General features: G+C 41.0%; 2 protein-coding genes across 5 annotated transcripts in view; one reads left to right on the forward strand and one right to left on the reverse strand.

Moving 5' to 3' along the window:
* Positions 1 to 21060, reverse strand: part of cenpp (centromere protein P) — a 63575-nt gene that overhangs the window by 20360 nt on the left and 22155 nt on the right. The gene's annotated exons all lie outside the window — the stretch shown is intronic.
* aspn (asporin (LRR class 1)) lies at positions 344 to 14424 on the forward strand. The gene is made up of 8 exons (XM_088308792.1): positions 344 to 496; positions 4117 to 4359; positions 4892 to 5004; positions 6296 to 6509; positions 9514 to 9624; positions 9727 to 9820; positions 10654 to 10792; positions 11906 to 14424. The coding sequence occupies exons 2-8, from the start codon at positions 4146 to 4148 to the stop codon at positions 12101 to 12103; spliced, it is 1083 nt and encodes a 360-aa protein (XP_088164918.1). The 5' UTR covers positions 344 to 496; positions 4117 to 4145; the 3' UTR covers positions 12104 to 14424.

Here is a 21060-nt window from a genome sequence, read left to right on the forward strand (position 1 = left end):
GTGCTACGGCAATTAAAGACGCATTCAATTGTATGCTAAATCATTGGGCTTTTTTTTTTTTTTTAGTTTATCTAAATGACCAAAACAAAACTTTTGTGCGTTTGAGGGACTGCAGAAATGTCACCCACGGGACCTTTTTTGTAGACAATCTTAAGGCGGTGCAAGCGGGAGCGCCACCAGCAGCCCTTTTTAGTTTAGTGCGCTAACTAGCCTGGCAAGGCTTCAAAAGGGCAGCTCCCATTCACAGATGCTGTGATGACAGAAAAGCTCTGGTGTCGGGGCGAGGAGACCACAGCTCGCAGCAGTGGGGGTGTTCTCCGAGTTTTTTTTTTTTTTTTTTTTTTTCTCGTTCATGCTGCTGAGACAAGGGGTGATGCTGTTCTCTGTGCTGACTTGGGCTGCATCCCTTAGTCGAGTGTAGGGGAAAGTGCGCTTCTGCTGCTGTGCTCACTCTGCCTGGGCTTTAAACGAGGACAAAAAGCCTCTGACGGATCAGGTAGGACCAATAGTATGATTTTTCATGACATGTTTTCAGTGTGGTTTGTATTAATTTGCAGTTCGAAGGAGAACTCGGTCGGTTCAGCAGTCTGAAAACTAGGGGCCTTTATTTGACTTTATTTGTTTTACACGCAAACTAACGCAATCGAAAATAATACGACCAAGTTGGCAGTTTGGGGATGAAGATCATATAACCTTGTTCAAACCAAACTAAGGCGCCATCAATAGATCGTAGATGCAACACGGAAATAATTAGCAATGACAGTAATTGGGTGGTGGTTGTGGCGGTATTAAAGTGCTCCAAGCGCGCCTACCGAGGCTGGAGACATTATTAGGGTTGACGTGTTGAACACACTTAAAGGCAAGTTGGATTGCATTTTTTTTTTTTCCGATTGGCTTGCTTGGTTAAAAAACATATTGATAGACTACATTAAGAAACAGATGAAATTCTCATCGAATTAAATCAAGAAAGCAAGCTCAACTGTGCTAATTCTTGTGAAAAGGTTTCTCAACGTGTGGTCCTTGACCGATACTTGGTCCCCCGAAACAACCACAACTGTTATGTCCGTTGGAATCGGTCGTCACTCACAGTTAATGAAAAAAAAACCTTTGAGCATTAATAAGTAAGGAAATCATAATGACAAATGGCAAATACTCACTTTTTTTTCCCAATTATATTTTGCATTTTTTTTTCTCCATTTGGACAAAATTTTCCTCGTAATTTTCCATCAATTTCTGAGTGGCTCAAAGTTCAAAAGTTTAGGAATAGGCGTTTTTTTTTTTTGTTATAATTGAATGGTTCGCTTTTCTGAGGAGCGAATTTGAGAAACACTGGTCTGAAAGAATTGTACATGGAATTTTCTTGGTCCGTAAGGAATCCGACGTGTTCTGTTGGTTGGAGCTCCTAAGTTGCCATGAATTTATTTATTATTTATTTATTTACATTTGTAAAGATTATGGCAAATCTAATTAAAAAAAGAATCCATCATGTTCTGGACATTTGTTCACCATTTGGAACAGGTTTTCCTTGGAAATGTCCACCAATTTCCAAGTTGTTTTCATTCTGAGGGATCAGAGTTGTTTTGTTTTTGTTTTTTTTTTATGACAATAAGTGGAATTCATTGATTCTTATATCCATAAATGTCTGTGAGTCAGTTGGCTTTCACGAGTTCCAAGTTTTTACTTGTTTACTCAAAATTGATGCGCTCATGGAAGAGTGTACAGTGAACCAGATGCTCTTCTGATCAGATTCTGGACTCTTTCTTTATTTTGATCTTCCTGACCATTTTGCGCTTGTCCAAGATCTAATGGTTCCAAATAGGTGGTGGCAGTTTTTTTATTGATTGGAACTTTCTTGATGACTTTTTGGATACCATACTGTTCGAGTTTACACCACTCATAAGACAAATTCGAGGAAAATACAATTAAAAAAAAAAGAAAAAAAAAAGAAGAAAATATACAGACTGGGGAGTGTTTTTGATCTGATTGTGGACTCTGATTGACAATTTAAAAAAAATTTCAAAATTGTAAAAGTTGAGAGAATGTGGTGGTTGCTGCTTTTTTTTTTATTGGTCCTTTGCGGCGGATATTGAAAACAATCTAGGAAAATACAAACAGATTCTTGGACTCTTGTTTTTTTTGTTTTTTTTTTAAACAAAATTTTCTTGGACTGTGAAGACAAATTAAAAAGATGTTCAAAAGTATGTGCTGGTCATAAGTTTTTTGTTGATCTGTCCTTTTGGAGCCATATGAAAGAGTATACAAGGCGAGACTGGAGGCTTTTTTTTTTTTTTTTCTTCGTGTCAGTTTCTGGAATCTTGACCTCCTTTCGGGCCAGATTTTCCTCCGAACTTTCCAAAAATCTTTAAGTTGTTAAAGTTCTGAAGGCCGCTGGTCCGCATGGACCCTACAGAACACTATGTACAGTCACAGCAGGATAACGAAGGGGCGCTCTTTTCCTGCAGCAGCAGCAACATATTTGTGGCCAGACCCCGCACTCGGGCGGAGAATCCATTAAGATTAGCACCGACGCAGCGTACAGACAATGTCAGCGTCTCAGCGGGCGGCGTGAGTGTTGAATAGAGGAGAGTCGCATAAATCACCCCCGTGGCGAATAGGTAGGAGCATGGCAAACATTTGCCTTGGCCCCGACCTCTCATTTCCAACTGGAGTCCTTTAGACAAGCACGGAAACAATGACAACAACGTTTGCTTGCTCTCAAGCGGTCCTGACTGCAAAGCATCACTTTTTACTTTTTATGTGTAACTTGGAGGCGTAATATTCAAAAATAAACATCGCGGAGACGGCTCACGTTGCTAATCAGTCATCATAAACGAAATAACAACCCAGCGCCAAGGTTAACATAAGCAGGGGGGGGCAGAAATGTTTTATTTGTTTTCCAACCGCATGCAGCAAATTCTGCACGACACGAACAAGGAAACGGAGGCGGGGCCTTGGGCCCTCGAGTCACATGACTTGATTAGTCAGACTCAATTTTGATTCTTTGTGTGTTTATCAATAGAACATGTGAGGCGGGGCGTGCAGAGGGGGGCGCATGTGACACTGGGGACCATGCTTTTTTTCCACCGTACTACAATAAAGTGTAATTGCACATCCACTCCAGTAGTTGGCAGTGGCGCTCTCCTTGCCAATTGTGCGCAGCGAGTAGTAACTCTACGGTGTAGGTTTGTTTTGCAACGAAGCTATTATTTATAGTTGCAGGGGAGAGTGGGTGGAGGGGTGGGATCAATTGTTTTCTTCTTGCTAGGGGGGCGTAACAGAAAATAATTGCGAAGCACAGCCCTACCCGATTGTCACTTTCTGCTCACCATGCATGCCACCTCCCTCACTCACTCTCCGTTGAAATAGTTTTGTCAACCTCTCCGTTCTCAAAGTCCACGTTAGCAAGGAACACTTAACGTGATTGCTCTACGCATAGTTAGCCGCTTTTTAACCTTTTATGGGCGATGATGTAATATTGTAACACCCTGTGTTGTTTGTTGTCTATGTTTGCATTTGCTTTTACCTAGCATTGTTTTACTCGGCAATAAAAAGTCACCACTTTTATGACTTGCCAAAACGACGATGTAGGGACGATGTTGGAACGATGTTGGAACGTCCATTTTAGGAATTGAGTAACTCGTGTCCTGCTCAAGTTGTGGTATTGTTAAAATCCTTGCAATTGTAGATTTAAGGATTCTTTATCTTACATCCTGTTGAATTTGTGGTAAGATTAAGATCTCCGAACTGCAGATTTAAGGATTACGTCGCACGTATCAGGTTACATTTTGGCAGTGTTCAGACTTTCGAGCTGTGGATTTAATGATTTCGTATCGTTCTATATTTGCGTTTCTCTTCAGACCGTTGAACAGCTCACTCAATGAGCACGTCATTTGTATGGAGTTCTATTTGTGGCATTTAGGAATGACGTAATTTGTTGTATTGGGTTGTTACCATGGTAGGAAGTGTCGAAACTTCCTTAGAAGCATTTTTGAGCACACGATGAATATAAAATGCAGCTGGAATTTCAAGCTGAATTAAGACAACCGCAGCTTGTTCAACAGACAAAAACAAGCAAAACGACTCATTTGTGATGTTTTTTTTTCTTTTCGGGTTTAGCTAAAACTAATCTGTGGTCCGGCCGCACCATGAGGGTGATCCTTCTGCTCTGTATGCTGACGCTGGGCAGCAGCCACTACTACCAGCACGTCAACGTCATGGACATAATGAGAAACTACGACGTCATGATGGCCGATTCCGGGGATGACGACGACGACGACAATAACAAAGATTACGATGACTACGACAGCTGTCCCATGGGCTGCCATTGCTCGCCCAGAGTGGTGCAGTGCTCCGATCAAGGTAAGAATGGTGGCCTGCTCACATGACGATGGATGGATGGGTGGAAGCTACTGGAGCCACCAACAAGTGTGATGAAAAGTCTACCCGGGCTGCAGAAGATCGCTAACAGCTTGGGCATGTCGTGTAAAGTGGAATTGCAAATACATGAAGAAGATCTATATTAAATGCAATTACAGACAGACCAAGACCTGATGCAAAAAGTCAAAATTCACAAGTATTGGAGGGCCCCACAAATTTTATTCATCATTGTTAATAGTCTAAACCTTGAACATAAACCCCAAATTAGGATTACCGATTTATCGCCCGGGCCGATTATCAGGGTCAATTTGGCATTTTGCCGATTATTGGCATCTGCCTTTTTTTTTACATTTTCAAGGCTGATAAATTATAAACTGGTTTATTTTCGCTTGAGGCATCACACTTCTCTCTCTCTCTCAGGTGTGCTGGTGGCCCTGCCTGCAGAAGCAGAAATGCCCGTTTCGTCCCACTCTTTACAAACGACCTCATACGCTTGATGTGTTTGCACCGACAGGTCTGATCAACGTGCCGGCCAAGCTTCCTAGTGACATCTTGATGATCGACCTCCAAAACAACGACATCACCCAGATCAAGGAGAACGACTTCAAAGGCCTTGACAAGCTTTATGTGAGAGCAACACACAACGAGCAGGGTGGACGTTGACATTTTTAAAGCTGAACTGTATGAGAATCCCTTTGAGCATTTATTGCACATCCAGCATGCTAGTGCACTCTTTGTCCTCACTGCACATCAAACTAGTAGAACATATGTGAACTAGTCGTTCTACTTGGGTGCTGAATTGCCATATTAGCTGTTTCCGCATTTATTCCATAGCCTCAATATTCTGCTTAATGACCAATATACTAGGATACAATATTTCAGAAAATTCAGTGCACTAGTAGACCAGTAGCATATTTTTTAAAAGCCATTTCACAATTTAAACAACCGTAAGATCCAAATTCAAGTCGATGTAGGAGTACACTTTTTGACCTTACTGGTAGGATAACTTTAGGACACTAGTTGAACGGCCACGTTACGAGTGAGGCAAGACTCTGCACAAGTTGACAACTACCAGCTCGTACTAATAGTGACATAAAATTCTACTATGCTTCACTAGTAGCGCACAGATGTCAACTAGTGCAGACGCTCTTGTTTTTTACTAGTGCGTTGAATTGACATACTAGTGAGGACAAGGAGCATACGAATGGGCTTCAACGGCTTTCCAATGAGACACGGGGGCGAATCGGGACAAACAAAGAAATCTGAAAAGTTTAGGCGGCTCTGTCGGAAGAGAAGCTAAATGAGTCACATCTTGTGTGGGGGAAAACACCTGGTAATATTTCAGCATTGAGTCACGCCGATGGTATCAGTGCACACGTGTTCTGTTTATGGAGTGACTCGAGTAATTAGTAGTTCCACTCATTATTCGGCCTCAAAAAACAAACCACGGAGGCCAACCGCGGGGTCGGGGCACAAGTACCGTTTCCCTTTTGCGTGTTTTCCTTGGAGTTGGACGCAGAATCAGAGCGGTTTCAACTGCCACGAATGCGGAAGCGTACACATCGGACACACAGATTTTTCGGGGGGGGGAGATAAAGTTTTGAGTAGCTGACTTTTTCGTTTGACCAAATCAAATCAACTCATCCGCTCGATGCGTCCTGGCAACCAATCCCGGATGCGGTCTGCCGGCAATCAGATGCGCTCGTCTAAACAGAAGCGATATAGGAAATCCCAATTGCGATAATTAGACGCAAGCCCATTTCCGAACTGCTTTCAACGCCGAGGGTGGCAACACTCCACAGCTACAACGTGAACTCGGAAGAAGACAAATTTTGGGCTGCATTGCAGACTCCAGAGTGAGTCAACACCAAGTGACAAATTTCCTTTTGACGGGTCGATTTGTTCTCTCCCTCAACAGGGCCTGTTCCTGATCAACAACCGGATCTCAAAGATCCACCCGCAGGCCTTCAAGAACATGAACCGCCTGCGCCTGCTCTACCTTTCCTACAACTACTTGACAGAGATACCGGCCAATCTGCCGCCCAACATCATCGAGCTGCGCTTCCACGAAAACAAAATCAACAAGATCCAGAGGGACGCCTTCAAAGGCCTCAAAAAGCTGCACGTGCTTGGTACGGACTCACGATTAAACCGACGTCTCATCGGTGTCCTGATCACACAGAACCCAGACGAGCAGAAAAATGCAGCAACCGTGTGTCAAAGTTCGGCCCTCGAGAATATTTTAGATGACTCCATCCTCCAGCACACCTGATTCAAATCATGAGCTCATCAGCAAGCTCGGCAGCAGCCTGATAACAAACCGGATCATTTGAATCAGGCGTGTTGGACGAGGGGAACTAAACATGGATGATAGAGTGGCCCTCGAGGACACGAGTTTGACGGAGTTTGTAGTGTAAGGTTTTCATTCATTGGCACGGACGGGACCCCCAATCAGATCAGGTTGGATGTAAAGAATACACGCCTGACCACAACAGCAACAAATCTTAACTCTTCTCCAACCCACGTCATACCACAGATTCACACAATACAACAACAGGTGTCGTGAAAGGGGCGAAAAAACGCCATCTTTGTTATTACAGGTGGAACAGGAGGCCCAAATTACATCCTGGAGAACACCTCTTTAGAACTATAGTAATAGTTCTGTGCCAGTACCTTCCACACAGGCTGTGAAGGGAGGGACGCGTGAAAAGGGGCAACAGATTGTGTTACAGCAACTTCATACGACAGGCCGTCTTTGACAGGGCAGATTTCACCCTGCCACCGTTTACACCTTTGTTATTACTCTTAAAGGCAGGCAGAAAACCGCTGGGTTAGTTTCATCTCCCGGTGTTAATACCATAATCACACCAGTGACACAGGGAAAAATCTAAGGTTGGTGAACAGTGCGAAAGGGGCTACAAACAGGATTGTGGCGAGACCACAGCACCTTAGAATTTGTTCATCGCTTTTTTTGGGGGCAACTGATATTTTAGGTGAAAGCAACCAGTGTTCTATTGCGGATTACAAGAGAGCAATAAAAAAAAAAGGAAAGAAAAAGTAAAACAAGAGTGGCAATTCTTTCTCTGAAAATATATATTTTTTTTTTTTAAAAACAAGACGCTTGGTCAACTTTCGTCCGGGCGTTCTCTTTCGGTGCAACAAAAACAAAAAAAAGAGAAATCCAACTTGGCCTCTCCAGTCTGTGTCAGTGTGGATAACGTTCAAACATTAAAGCAGCACAGGAAAGGAAGTACTTGTTTCGGCTCTGATAGACTGCAGAAAGCCGCAGAAATTTCCGGGTCATCTTAGTTCTCATATTCGTGCCATTCACACGAGAACTTTGGCATGCGCAAAAGGCGGAAAAATGCTTCTGATCATAATTCACTGGAGAGCGTTTTTCCAAAGGCTTCTGCAGGATGGTTTGTTTTCAGTTGAGATGATAAATTGAAAAGGGAACCAAAAAAAAAAAAAAAACTTAGCATAAGCATCAAATGATCAGTGGTATTTTAACAGACGTGTGTTGAAGCATCAAAAGCAGATGCGACTTGTAATTTTTTTTGGGTGTATTGTGCACAATCCTGGCAAGGCACCAGCATGCGATCACGCCAAATGCAGAGGCCACCTCATAAATCAAGTATCATGGAACGATCTTAGAAAACGCTTAGTTACTTACTCTTATGCTTTAGATCAAATCAGGGGGAAAAAAAAAGAGAACGGCAACAAGGTTTGCAACTTTAACAAAAATAAGCAACAACAACATTGACGGCTTTGGGACCATTAATTTTTTTAAAATTATTATATAAATCATTTTTTTTTAATTATTAATATGTTAGTAGAGTACTGGAAAGAATCTGAGTGCCACGTGGCTAAAGCACAAATAACTGTTTGGAATGATTGTCCGATTTGACTTGAAGGCTGGGTGATTATGGAGAATAATCGTAAACACGATTATTCTGCTTGATATTGAAATCACATTTTAAAAAATTTGATTCACAGATTTCAAAATATAGCATTCATTCAACTACCAAAAAATATTTACATTTTTGCTTGAAACACAAAAAAAATTAAACGATATATTCAAATTATATATATATTTTTTAAATACTAAGTATCGTCATCAAATCCTTCCCGTGATGTCCAATGCTAATTTTTGCTAGCCCGTAAACGAGGTTGGCTGGACTGTTGTTGTGCATTTAGTTTGACAATAATTGGAACTGGGGCGACAACTTATATCACACTCGGGGAAGAACATGCAAAGAACAATATGCATACACACAATGCGCCGTTGGGCAGATTCATCGTTTTTTTGTATTTTTCGATTATAAAATCGAAATCACAATTCACTTTGGAGGAAATGCCCAAAGCAGTTCTTGATTTAGGATTTGCTTTGCGCAAGTCTCACAGCCACAGGAAATTGGGACTCGAAGGTTAAGACTTGAGACTTACTTGGGTCAACATGGCTCAAAAGCGCCTTTGCTGTCTGGACCAGAAGCAGGCAGTCATCATGAAATCGAAGCAGAATAATTCAACTGAGGTCTTATTATAAGAGGCCAAACAGTTGCACTATTTTGACCGGAAGTCTTTTCAAAAGTTTACTTTATCCCCCCCCCCCTCATTTGTTGAATGTGATTTTGTGTGTAATAAGAAAACTATTGTTATTGATAATCAATTAATCGTTCATGCTCCCAATGTCAGCCTCTCGTCAGTAAATTTTCTCCCATTTCCGTTTGTCCTCCTTGCAGCCAGACTGTTTATCCTCAGATTGGATCCAAACAAGTCATTTGCAGACATCTGCTTTTGCTTTGGAAAACAATGAGCAACATTTTTGCCGATTTTCTCATGGCGGTTACGCGACCCAGTAACTGAATCATCATCAATTTAATTTTTATTTCGCTTTCGGCACTGTCCATTTGGAAGAATGCCCGGTTTAGAAAGAAGGGGAGCAAATCCAAAAAATGTATTTTAATGTGATTTATTGATGAATAGAAAATATAATTCAAATAGGAATCGATTATTTAAATAATCGCAAGCAAGAGCCCTGAAGAGAATAATTATGAAGTTGAATGGGAAATGTCAACTTGCGAAAGGCACCTTGAGTTTGTATTGACTCACTTGTGATTTCTTGTGCTGGAACAGAATTGGGCGCCAACCCGCTGGCCAACAGCGGCATCGAGCTGGGAGCCTTCAACGGCCTGGCTACGCTCTACGTGGGAATGTCCGAGAGCAGACTGACGGCCGTGCCCAAAGGTGCCGTCTCACTCGCCGCCGGCGCCGCTATTTCAAACTAATAAACGGCTGAGATCCATTCACCTCGCAATGTTTTTTTTTTTTTTTTTTTATGCCCTTCAGACCTGCCCTCCTCCATGACAGAGCTCAACCTGGAGTACAACAAAATCTTCAAGGTGGAAGTGGAAGACTTCATCCGATACAAAAATTTGCAGAGGTGAATAATTTTTCTCCAACAGATTTGATATAATACAACAAGCTGTACTAAAAGCAGTGTGAATAGAAATAATCTAATCTAGGCTCTTGGCATCATAAAACCTTTCTTAACTCGGCAGGCAAAGGTTTTTTTTTTTCCCCAAAAAGAGTTTCCAGCTGTATAATGAAAATACAAAAAGAAGAAAGCGCTCACTCGTCTCAGCCACAATGACACAATTGCAGTGGACGCCAAAATCAGATACATGGTCTTCAAAGCCAAGGCAGTCGAGCATTCAGATACAAAGAGCGCTGTTGAAATGTCAAACAATACATCAATTTGTCGAATAACTTGTCTTTTATACACAGAAAATGTCGCAATTATAGCATATACCTTTTTAACTATAAATTGAAATTCAACAGCTATTTATTTCATGACCTATTCAAATTATTACGATGCATTTTTCTTTTTTTAAATCAAAATTTAAATTCGGAATTTATATATTTATGAATAGCACATAGAAACTGGAATAATGGCTTTTTTATGTATTATTTTTCATTTAAATGCATTTTTAATTAACCTACTGAGGTATTTTTCTGGCCTTTTATTTGGATTTGTTAAATTATTCTCTCATTTACGGCCTGTAATTTAGTCGATAGGAGTTTCCATCATTTGATGACAGTCGTATTCCTTTATTTAAAGACTTCACATTTTGAAAATGTGCCTGAAAAGTGCTCGGCTGATTGCAACATGGAAAAAGAAAAGAAAAAACAAAAAAAAACTCCCACTGGACCTTTCAAAGTGGGTCTGATTGCCTGACATGCAAAGTAGCGATCATGTTGTGTTGCCGTCGGCAGACTGAGCTTGAGCTTCAACCAAATCCGCTTCGTGGAGAACGGCAGTCTGGCCAAGATCTCCAACATCCGCGAGATCCACCTGGACAACAACAATCTGAAAAAGGTCCCGGCGGGACTCAGCTCCCTGCGCTACCTCCAGGTGACCCACCCACCCACACACACACACACACACACACACACGCACACACGCGTGCGAGTTGGTGCTGTGAGAGGCAATGTAAACTTCCGATGCAGCATCAGACACTTTCACACAGAATTCCCGTGGTATCGTAACGGTAGAGCCAGCATATATTCACATTTTGTCACTTTTAGATATTGCCGTGTCCAAGACCAAGAGGTGTGGCCAGCAAAGGTGTAAAAATGTAATCGACAAATAATCGATTGTCAAATGAATCGACATTTGACTCAAAGCTGCGCAAATCCTCCGATTTCAGCCTCTCAACAGTACATATTCTCCGATTTCTGTCGAGCGCAATGAAAGCAGACTGATTGTCGTTTGTGATGAACCAAAATAATATATTTGCAATTTTCGGATTTAATTTTGGAGAACACTCTATATGATCGCCGATTTTTGTTATATTACAGACCAAACTAGTAACTGAATTACAGCTGCGACTCATGATTATTCTAGTAAACGATTAACGGCATTTTGATAGCATTTTTATTTATTTCAATGGCATTTTTATTTTTTAATGAATTTTTTTTTTTATCCATCTATGAAAAGTTTAATTAACAAAACAAACAGAGATTTGTTTGAGAACATTAAAAATCTCAATTTATTTAAAGGCCATTTTCTGGACTTTTTAATGAATTAATATAATTTTTAATAATTTTTACCGATTTCTACGTCATTTTAATTTTGTTTAATTTTTATTTTATTCTTACCTCATTGAATGAGTGTTTTTCCACAAAATTTGGTGCAACGCCAAAATCAACGTAGCACTCAGAGGGCCTCGTGATTTCTTTATTTTTTTTTGCACTCTTTAGAAGCTCTTCTTTTCAACGACCAACTCCTGCGTCTCTCGTGCTGAACCACGACACCCTTGAAAAGACAAGCAACTGTCAAAGTCTCCCTTGTAAGAACAAATATTATTGTGGCAGTTGGCGCCAAAAAGGATGTCGAACTTTCCAGTTTGTAACCGGCACAAAAAACTGCAGTCGTCTTTTTTTCCCGCTCTGGGATGAATTTCCCACTCAAGACACTTTTAAGTGATTGCAAACAATTTTCCAAAATCTCTCTCTGTCTGTCCAGGTGATTTTCCTCCACGCCAACAAAATCACCAGCGTGGGCGTCAACGATTTCTGTCCCATTCGATTCGGCGAGAAAAAGAACTTGTACAGCGGCATTAGCCTGTTTGCCAACCCCGTCAAGTATTGGGACATCCACCCCGCCACCTTCCGATGCGTGGGCGGACGACGGGGCGTTCAGCTCGGAAACTTCCGCAAGTGATGGACAGCGAGCGAGCGACCGTCCGTCAAACTGGGGAGAGCCGGGAATGATCCGACGTAATCCAAAAAAAAAAAAATCTCACAATCGGAGATGAAACGGATGTGAAAATTTTACATCACAATTAGAAGTGAAATTGTGAAAAATACCGATAACCATGGCCAACAGAATTATTTTTTTTTGTGTGTGTTTTAATGGTTTCTGGGTAATTTAGGCCAGCTGAGTCCGAAAACCACACCAGTTTATTTGAATTGGCTCTAGCTTTTGAAAGATCAATATTTTGAAAAAAAAAATAAGAATTGATAATGAATGTGCTTTCTTTCTTAGATTTGATTTGCAGGTGCTGTTTGATCATATTGCCAATTTTTTTTTTTCTAAACGTTGGCTTTGATTTTCACATGAAACATGATTTCCATATAGAAGACTCTCTGCGATAACCACGGCCGTCTTTCACGATATCACATCGAAAACATGTCTATCTCAAAAACTAGAAAATAAATAAAAATAAAAAAATTAATTTACAGACTCAGTGACTTCAAAATACCTAAAAACCGTCGAAACTTCCTTTTCACCAAAATGTGTGTTGACCAGTGTAATCAGTATTCGAACCACATTCCTTCAAATAAATCAACAAGTAAATAAACAATAACGATTCACACATACAAGCACCGTAAGAATTCCGAAAGAAACCCTCTGTAGTTTCAGCACGTTGGAAATGGTAAACAGCAGCAGCCCAAATGAAGTTTCATGCATTCAAGACACTAATCCTCCGCATATCGGCGGGACAGAAGTTCACCAAATGTTTTTTTTTGTTTGTTTGTTTGTTTTGTGCTGTCTTTGAGAAGCGCAAGATGCCCTCAAAGCCCCGTGGAGATCCAAATTGGCGTCAACGACACGTACTTTAGAACAAGGCAACGTTGTTTGCAGGAGTGATACCTCTTGACTGAGAGACAAACTTTGTTATGTCAGGGAGGGGAGGAGCTGAGTTTAGTCTGGGTGGTTAGTTGGACATTCTAGAGCATCGGGTGTATTTTTCGAAATAATCGGTTGCGTTGAAGGGGACTTTGCCTTTAAGGTTGTGGTATAGTATAGTTCTGGTTTGACCTCTTGATATAGGCGATTAGAAATATTTTAGGAGCTATGGGGTTAATTACAATTTTTATATTTGCACCAAGGCTCCCTCACGATCCTCCGCAAAAAAAAAAAAAAGTGGCGGATAGTTATAGCAATTTTGGAAGATGACAAAAAACTTTGACATGTTTTCCGCCACTCTTGGCCGACTTTTGACTTTTTTTTTTTCCTGCACTCTCAGCAGACATGTTTCATTTTGATGAATTCCTCATCTGCAGTTTTGGAAAAAATCTTTTGTCATTAGGTGAAGACATTTTTTGTCGCTCCGTAATGGTTTGGTTTTTCCGTTTGTTTGCTGTTGCTATGCGCAGTCCCGGAAGGGAGAAACCAAAAGACAACTACGACTCGCATACATGATAAATATGGTAATAAGAATAAAAAAAAAAAATTTTTTTAATGAAACTGCTACTTGGAGATTTGACCACAGCTTATCAGGACTGACGGTCTTCGATTTACTACTACTCGACATATACTGTGGTGACAATTAAAAATTTCAATTGCTAATGCTTACCGTTGGAAATTCTATTCACTCTTTATCGGTTCAGGGGATCCTCGGTTTAGGACACACTGTTTAAAAACTTCGCACCAGTACCGTCGCAAACTATGGAGTTAACAACAGCACCTCCCACCGATCACAACATGTGAAGCCAACTACAAACTTGACTTCTTTATGCAAGCCATAACATTGTATGCTTAAAAATATGCTTACCCTGAGGCGGTACTGCTCTAAAAAAAAAAAAACAAAAAAAAAAAATCTGACTTTCATTCTGTTTTTCGTTGATGTCATTTGGGGGGGGGGGCTTTGTGAAGTCAAAATCTTCCATTTTGAACAAGCGTTCTTTCCAGCAAAAAGGTCTGTTCTCACTGCAGGGAGATATTGGCCAGATTCAGTGCAATAATACGTGACTCCAAAGCCAGAGTTTTTTTTTTTTTTAATTCTTTTTTTTTGCCTTGAAATGTTTTATACACATGTGGAGTACTTTACCAGATGTTGCCCTTGTCATAAAAACCAAAAACAAAAAAAAAAATGTCCTCAGCGGGGCTGTGGATGAACAAATTGTCACAAACGTCTCCAGGTTGAACTCAAATGCGGCACAAGTTACAGATTTGCATGAAAGCGATAATTTGAGGCATGTATTGTAACGCGTCCTCTCCTCTAATGGTGCTATATTTATTGAGTATGTTTTCAAATAAACCTGGAACACCTCCCCAATCGTGTTCGCTGTTGTCATTGGAGCTCCGAGCACATGGGTGTCAAATGCGTGGCCCGCGGGCTTGAACCAGCCTGTCGGGTGGCGGGCGAGGGATCCGTTTATTTTTAGTGCAAGTAACTGTTGTTTTAAATTTAGTCCACTAGAGGGCACACGGCCAACCACTTAACATATTTTCGCGACCATAAGGCGCACTTAAAAGTCTTAAATGTTTACAAAATGGACGGTGCTCGCCGCTCGACGAGCGAGCTTTGTACGTGCTATTGTTACTCATTTTGCTAGATTTTGTGTTTAATATCAGCGTAGTGCAACCAAGAAAATTAGCATGTTGACATGCATCAACTATCATTTTTTATTTTTTTTATTTTTCCCCCACCTGTGCGGCCCGGTCCGAAGTGGCCCGCGGACGAGTACCGGACCGCAGCCCGGTGGTTGGGGATCGCTGATATATAGTTTCTTATTACTTGAGATTAAGTTCAAGGTTGAACGTGGCCCTTAAACTCAAATGACTTTGACATACGTGTGTAATTTAGCAATTTATTGGTTAGCATCACACCAGCACCGCCGGTCCAAGAAAGATCACTCCATTCACTTTTCAACACTCCGTCTCGCCTATATACCTGACAGCGGATACTCTATTTCCTTTCTTTTCCTCATGTATTTGAAGAAATAAACACCTCCCTCGGATTTAGACGACTCAATCCACCACCCCCACAATCTGAAATGAAACGTTTGTTTCAGTTGGGTTAGACCTGATAAAAAGGTTGGGAAACCCAAAAAATAGACTTTTGGCTAATTCAGTTTTTTTATTTTTTTTTAAAAAAACATGATTTTTCGCATGTTATGTTAAATTGCACTCCTTTCAAAGAAACGAATCCAATCAGTTTTTTTTATCTAACCACAACTATTGATAAAATGATGGATGGATCAGATAATGTAGATAAAAACCTCCCTCAAATAGCGGCCTCAGTTAATAACGAAGCGGAATAACGTTCATTCACTGACATTGTTGACGTGCACATTAAAGAGTGAACTGCTATAGCCTATTTCAACTTTGTTGCTAACCAAAACAGCGGCACCTTGAATGAATTCAAGAGTGGGATCTTAGCATGTCCTTTCATTTTTTTCTTTTTCAACCCTGATTATAAATTGTTTCTTGTCATTTAGGCGGCGAACTGCTCGGGCCTGCCGAAATACTGAATGTCATTAGAATTGAGTCATTCTGACTCGTGATGTAATGCCGCCCTCTGCTGGTCACAATCAACTCGTAAAGACTTGACTGACATCATGTCATTGTTGCCAACATTTCACTCCATCCACCTTGTCGTTGTCGTTGTTGTTGTCTTTGAAATAAAGTTGAGATAAATGATGATAAACGATGACAAAGGCACGCTTTCGATCGACGGTGAATTATCTGTCATATGTGAGGTAGCTGACTTGAAAACAAAGCAAAACAAAAAAAGCAGGAAAGACTTTCATTGTTTCTCAATCCACCAGCAGATGTCAGTGTTCACTAAAACTTGTGATGTGTGGAGTTCAAGGTTGTTCTTGATGTTTTAAACCCAATGAAGGAAAAGAGAAGAAATGATAGTCAGCAAAAAAATAGAATATAAAGATCATCTGGTGATCCATTTAGCAGTGCTTATACATACAGTGAGTAGTTTTTTGTTTTTTTACATTATTCTCTGGTAAGTGAAATGAAACAGTGGAACAAATAACAGAGTTGGAGGATGCTGCGTGGTGTTTTCCAACATGAAGACACTGCGCAAAACTACAGACAGGAAACATTTCCCGAATATACGTACAAGCGCATACAAACAGCATTTACGTACGAGGTTATCGTCAGATCGATATTTAGTTAAAGGCTTCACTAAAGATTTACTGTTCTGTTACGGCAACACAAAAGCAACGCTGACGACTGTTAGCTGCAACGTTCAGACCTGCCATTTTAGGTTGTTGCTGTTCCATTCCAGTACTGTAGGTGTCAGTAGCGTGCTTTCAGACCGTTTACCCACCGTCAAAAAAAAAAAAAAAAAAAGTTTTTGAGGATTTTAGAGGCTTTTGTGTTAATCTCCAGGTTCATCCCTTGCAATGCAAGGATAAAACGAGTAACGTGAAGACTGGAATGTTGAGATGCAACTTTTCAGGCGCTTGTAGTTCCACTCAAGTCCTGTAGGCATGTTTTCAAACTGGCCAACTGATCAAACAGGGACAAGATGGCGTTCCTGACGATTTTAGACCATCGTAACGTTAAATGCTGCAACCCGACTTTTTGGTTACAATACAAATCAAGGGGCAGATGACATTTCTGCGTTTTGTGTGCCTGGATTGCTAATCCTAGCCAGCAAATAATTCCCAAAAAGTAAAAGAGAGCCGCTACGAATATGCCAACTCCAACCGTAACACGCCACAAAATCACTCCGACGCCCATATGACCTGCCCCGAGCATCCGCTCATTCCTTGACTCACAAAGACTGAGCAGAACCAATTACACCCCTCCAAGCGGCGATTCGGAAGCGAACACAACGGGAGACGGGAATCGCGATAGAGAGCTGAATAACTCTTCCCGTTGTTAGCGCTTTGACAGCCACAGGCCAAAGTGAAATGAAGACTTGGTAAGTGCGGCCTTTTGGGGAGGTAAGAGGCAAGCTGCAGGAAACATATGGAAGAGATCTACCACTTGGCCAGACCCCCCTCCTGCCACGTCTCACAGCGCACACACACACACACGCAAACACGTTAGAATTAAACGCCTTGAGAGAGGTAAACAAAGTCATAAGAGCTCAACGAGCAGGATGAGACGTAATCAAAACAATCGGCTATTGTGGTTTTTGGACCTGAGCTGACTTGGGTCTGAATGGGGCTCAGAATCGGGTCGATTATTTCAGTGGCATACCCCTGCTTTAGTCTTTGCCATTGATTTGACAGGTTTGGAAAAAAAAAAAAAAAAAAAAAAAAAGGATGAAATTGTTTCGGTTGCCTTATCAGAGTGAGTAATACCGCTTCAGTTTGTAATTATCGGTAATAATGAATTTCGCATCTTTGGGACGTGAAGTGGTCACCCCCACTCTGGTGTGCAATGCAACAGCAAACAGGCAAAAAAAAAAGATACAAAGCGTACAAGAAGACAATTCCAAAACCTGACAATAAGCAAGCTATTCAGATTTTTGCCCGACTGTGATGTCATGCTAGTTTGCCTTGACAACAGACAGATATAAAAAGTCTACACACCCCTGTTCAAATCCCATGTTTTTGCGATATAAAAAAAAAATGAGACCAATAAAGGAAGAATTAAGCAATGAAGCACCAATACAACATTTCCAAACTTTTTCCACCAATAATGTGATCGATAATTTGAACAATTTAATTGAAAAACAAAGACATCTTTTTGCAACGGAGATCAAGTGGTTGCACAAGTGTGTGCTCCGGATGAACCAATCACATTCCAACTCATGTTAAAGAGGAGTCGGCGCAGACCCGTCGCCATTTAAAGTGCAGATAAAGTTCAGCAGTTCTACGAGGCTTTTCTCAATGTGGTAGGGGGACTTGTAGCAGAAGCGTGAAGGTTAAGTCCCATTTGAGTTACGACTAAAGAAAAAAAAAAAACAGCCCCAAAGCATAATGCTGCCTCACTATGATGTTCTTTCCGTGCTAAGTGATCAATCATACTTTTGAGAATTATGGCCAATAAGTTCAACCTTGTTTTATTGCACCAGAACACATTTTCCTCACATGAGTTGTGGAGATTTATAGTTTTTTTTTTTTTTCCGCTTTGTAAGATAAGGCTGGTCTTATTTTTATTTCCTCTCTCAAAAGGAGATTTTTCTGATCGAGTCGTACAGATAATACGCAGCCACATTAATTGTGAATTTCAATCACAAACATCTGGCATTTGAACAGCGGTTTGCAGACTTTCTATCCACTGCTTCTGATACTAGCTCAGATTCTGGAAAATTCCTGGTCAACAAAAGCGACGGCAGAAAAAGACGTCTTTCCCAGGCAGTGTGAAAGGGGCTGAGGAATCAGGAACTAGCCATGAAGGCATCCTATGTCAGAGCCTAATACTCGCTTGATTAAGAGCAGACTTAGTTTGAATTCCTAAAGCTCGCTGGAAAGCCTGCACTCGAATAATCCCTTTCCCAAAAGAAGAGAGAGAAAGAAAAAAAATTCCATCACAGATTTGTGGCTCCTCTGAAAAGAGCCATGAAAAATGCACTCGCAGTACGATCCTTATCAGCTCTCTAAAACTTCAAAAGCTCATCCAGAATGTGACTTTTCAATTTTTGGAGACTTAGATGAGTCTAAAGGTGTACTGGAAAAAAAATCGGAGCAATAATGAGGTTCTGTGTTATTTTAACCTGTGATTAGCTTCGATCACATGGTAAACCAGGAAGAAGTTTTTGCGGAGCTCACATTGCCGGCGTGTTTGAAGCGAAACGTAATGGTAGAGTCATTAAGCAGCCGAGGGCTCCCTTAACTTTTTGGATGCTTCTTGCCAAAAAAATAAAAACCTCATCCATCACTTTACAACTTGCCGAAAACTAGAAATGCACGAACACGAACAACCACAACGGATCCCTGTGGACCTCGCAAAGATGAACCTCGAAATAATCGGATGTAACGCGGAATGACAATTTCATATCACGATTATCGTGAACATTAAGATCACTTATCGGTATGATCGTGATATATAAGTCGTGCTTGAGATACGAGTGACCCGGCTCGTTTTTTTTTTTTTGGCAACAGCAGCGATTTTTGGGCTGATTTTTTTTGTATTTATTTATTTTTTTGCTTTGACAAAAATTTCAGATCCAAGCAAACTCACTGTCCTGCTAGCTGCTGACACTCTTCAGTAATTCATTTCAACCACAAGATGGTGCCGTAGCTCTACCAATCAGAGGACTGAAAAATAGCGACAGAGGCCAAGGGTTGTGAATTTCAAATTTGATTTGTTTAAAAAAAAAAAATCATTGCAAATAGCGCTTATGGTGTATGTCATGGGGCTAGCACTCCTGAGTCTGAAGACCCTGGGCAGATTACAGTGGCATGGCAACACAAAAAGCTGAATTCTGATTGGATGAAAAAAAAAAACAAGAAAAAAATGTTATGACCAACAAAATGGCTATGAAATGGTAGATAGCTGAAGATAAATGGATACAATTTCAATCGGCCCGGCCTGCACACCACAACCGTCCATTTGTGAATCGTCTCTATTCTGTCAAAGCAGTTGACAACTATATTCTCTCGCGACTGTACTTGTGCTCATTTTGATCAAGCGTTATTCCTGTCAGCTGTAGTGGATGAAACGGAATCTTTGCTTTGTGTCACGCAGCGGCCAGGGCAGCCGACTGTTTATCGTAGAGAGCAAATCTTGGCTGTTTATCGTAGCGTGAGAGGTCCACTCAATTCGGCTCCTCAAGTATATGGCGAGGATCTTTCGCAGTGACTCGCTCTGTGTTGCTTTTGTCGCACGTCCGAGTTCGGTGGGCAGATAAATGTCCGTCTGATTTTCCCTCTTGAGACGCAGACTGATGAAATTGTCAAGCGAGCGTGGACGTTTTTTGGACGACGTGACTGTGGGCCATATGAAGGATATTAGTGGCTGACTGGGCTCCGTTGCTCGTGCCGGTATTGGATGTTAGATGTCTGCTGTGTGATTAGCACTGCTGGCATTTTCCCCTCACGCATAAAGAAAGCGAGGTACACTTGACTTGTGTTCGCTCAACTGGGATTCATGGGATTCATTAACTTTGAATCCACTACTACAAGCAAAATATATCACAGGCGAGATAGTTTATACTGAAACAAGTCGAAAATATCCAATCTCATTGGAGCGCCATATAGACAAAAGTAGTGCTTTGGTGCCATGGAACTACATTCAAGTGATTTAAGGAGCTTCATTTAGACAAAAGTGGTGCTTTGGTGCCATGGAACTACATTCAAGTGATTTTAAGGAGCTTCATTTCGACAAAAGTGGTGCTTTGGTGCCACGGAACTACGTTCAAGTAATTTAAGCAGCTTCATTTAGACAAAAGTAGTGCTTTGGTGCCATGGAACTACATTCAAGTGATTTAAGGAGCTTCATTTCGACAAAAGTGGTGCTTTGGTGCCACGGAACTACGTTCAAGTGAGTTGAAGAGCTTTATTTAGACAAAAGTGGTGATTTGGTGCCATGGGACTACGCTCAAGTGATTTAAGGAGCGTCATTTAGAAAAAAGTGGTGCATTACGCAAGAAATATAAAAGCCCTGAGTTGTTTATTCATTCTGTGTTCAATTTGTTTGTATGTATGTCTGTCTTGAGAATATGGCCTCAATGTTGCATTTCCTCAGGGAAACTGAGGGGAGCAGTGGATTATTTCCAGAAGTCACATCACAGCACAACTGTCATCAATCACGTCAGCTCACATCCTAATTTGAGCGAATCGAATCATCACGCGATTCGAGTGAATCGTATCGCCAAGTGAATGAATCCTAACGTGTCGTAATGTCAGTGAATTGAATCGAATGGCATCATAATCGGGGTGTATCGTGAATCGTTTTCTACCATTATCGGAGTGAATCGTATTGCAGTAAACGGATCGAATCGTAACACTATAATTTGAGAGAATCGGATTGAG

This window comes from Idiotropiscis lumnitzeri, chromosome 11 (genome assembly GCF_059441095.1).
Source record: "Idiotropiscis lumnitzeri isolate Australia: NSW breed Sydney's pygmy pipehorse chromosome 11, RoL_Ilum_1.0, whole genome shotgun sequence".
In the NCBI taxonomy this organism is placed as follows: Eukaryota; Metazoa; Chordata; class Actinopteri; order Syngnathiformes; family Syngnathidae; genus Idiotropiscis; species Idiotropiscis lumnitzeri.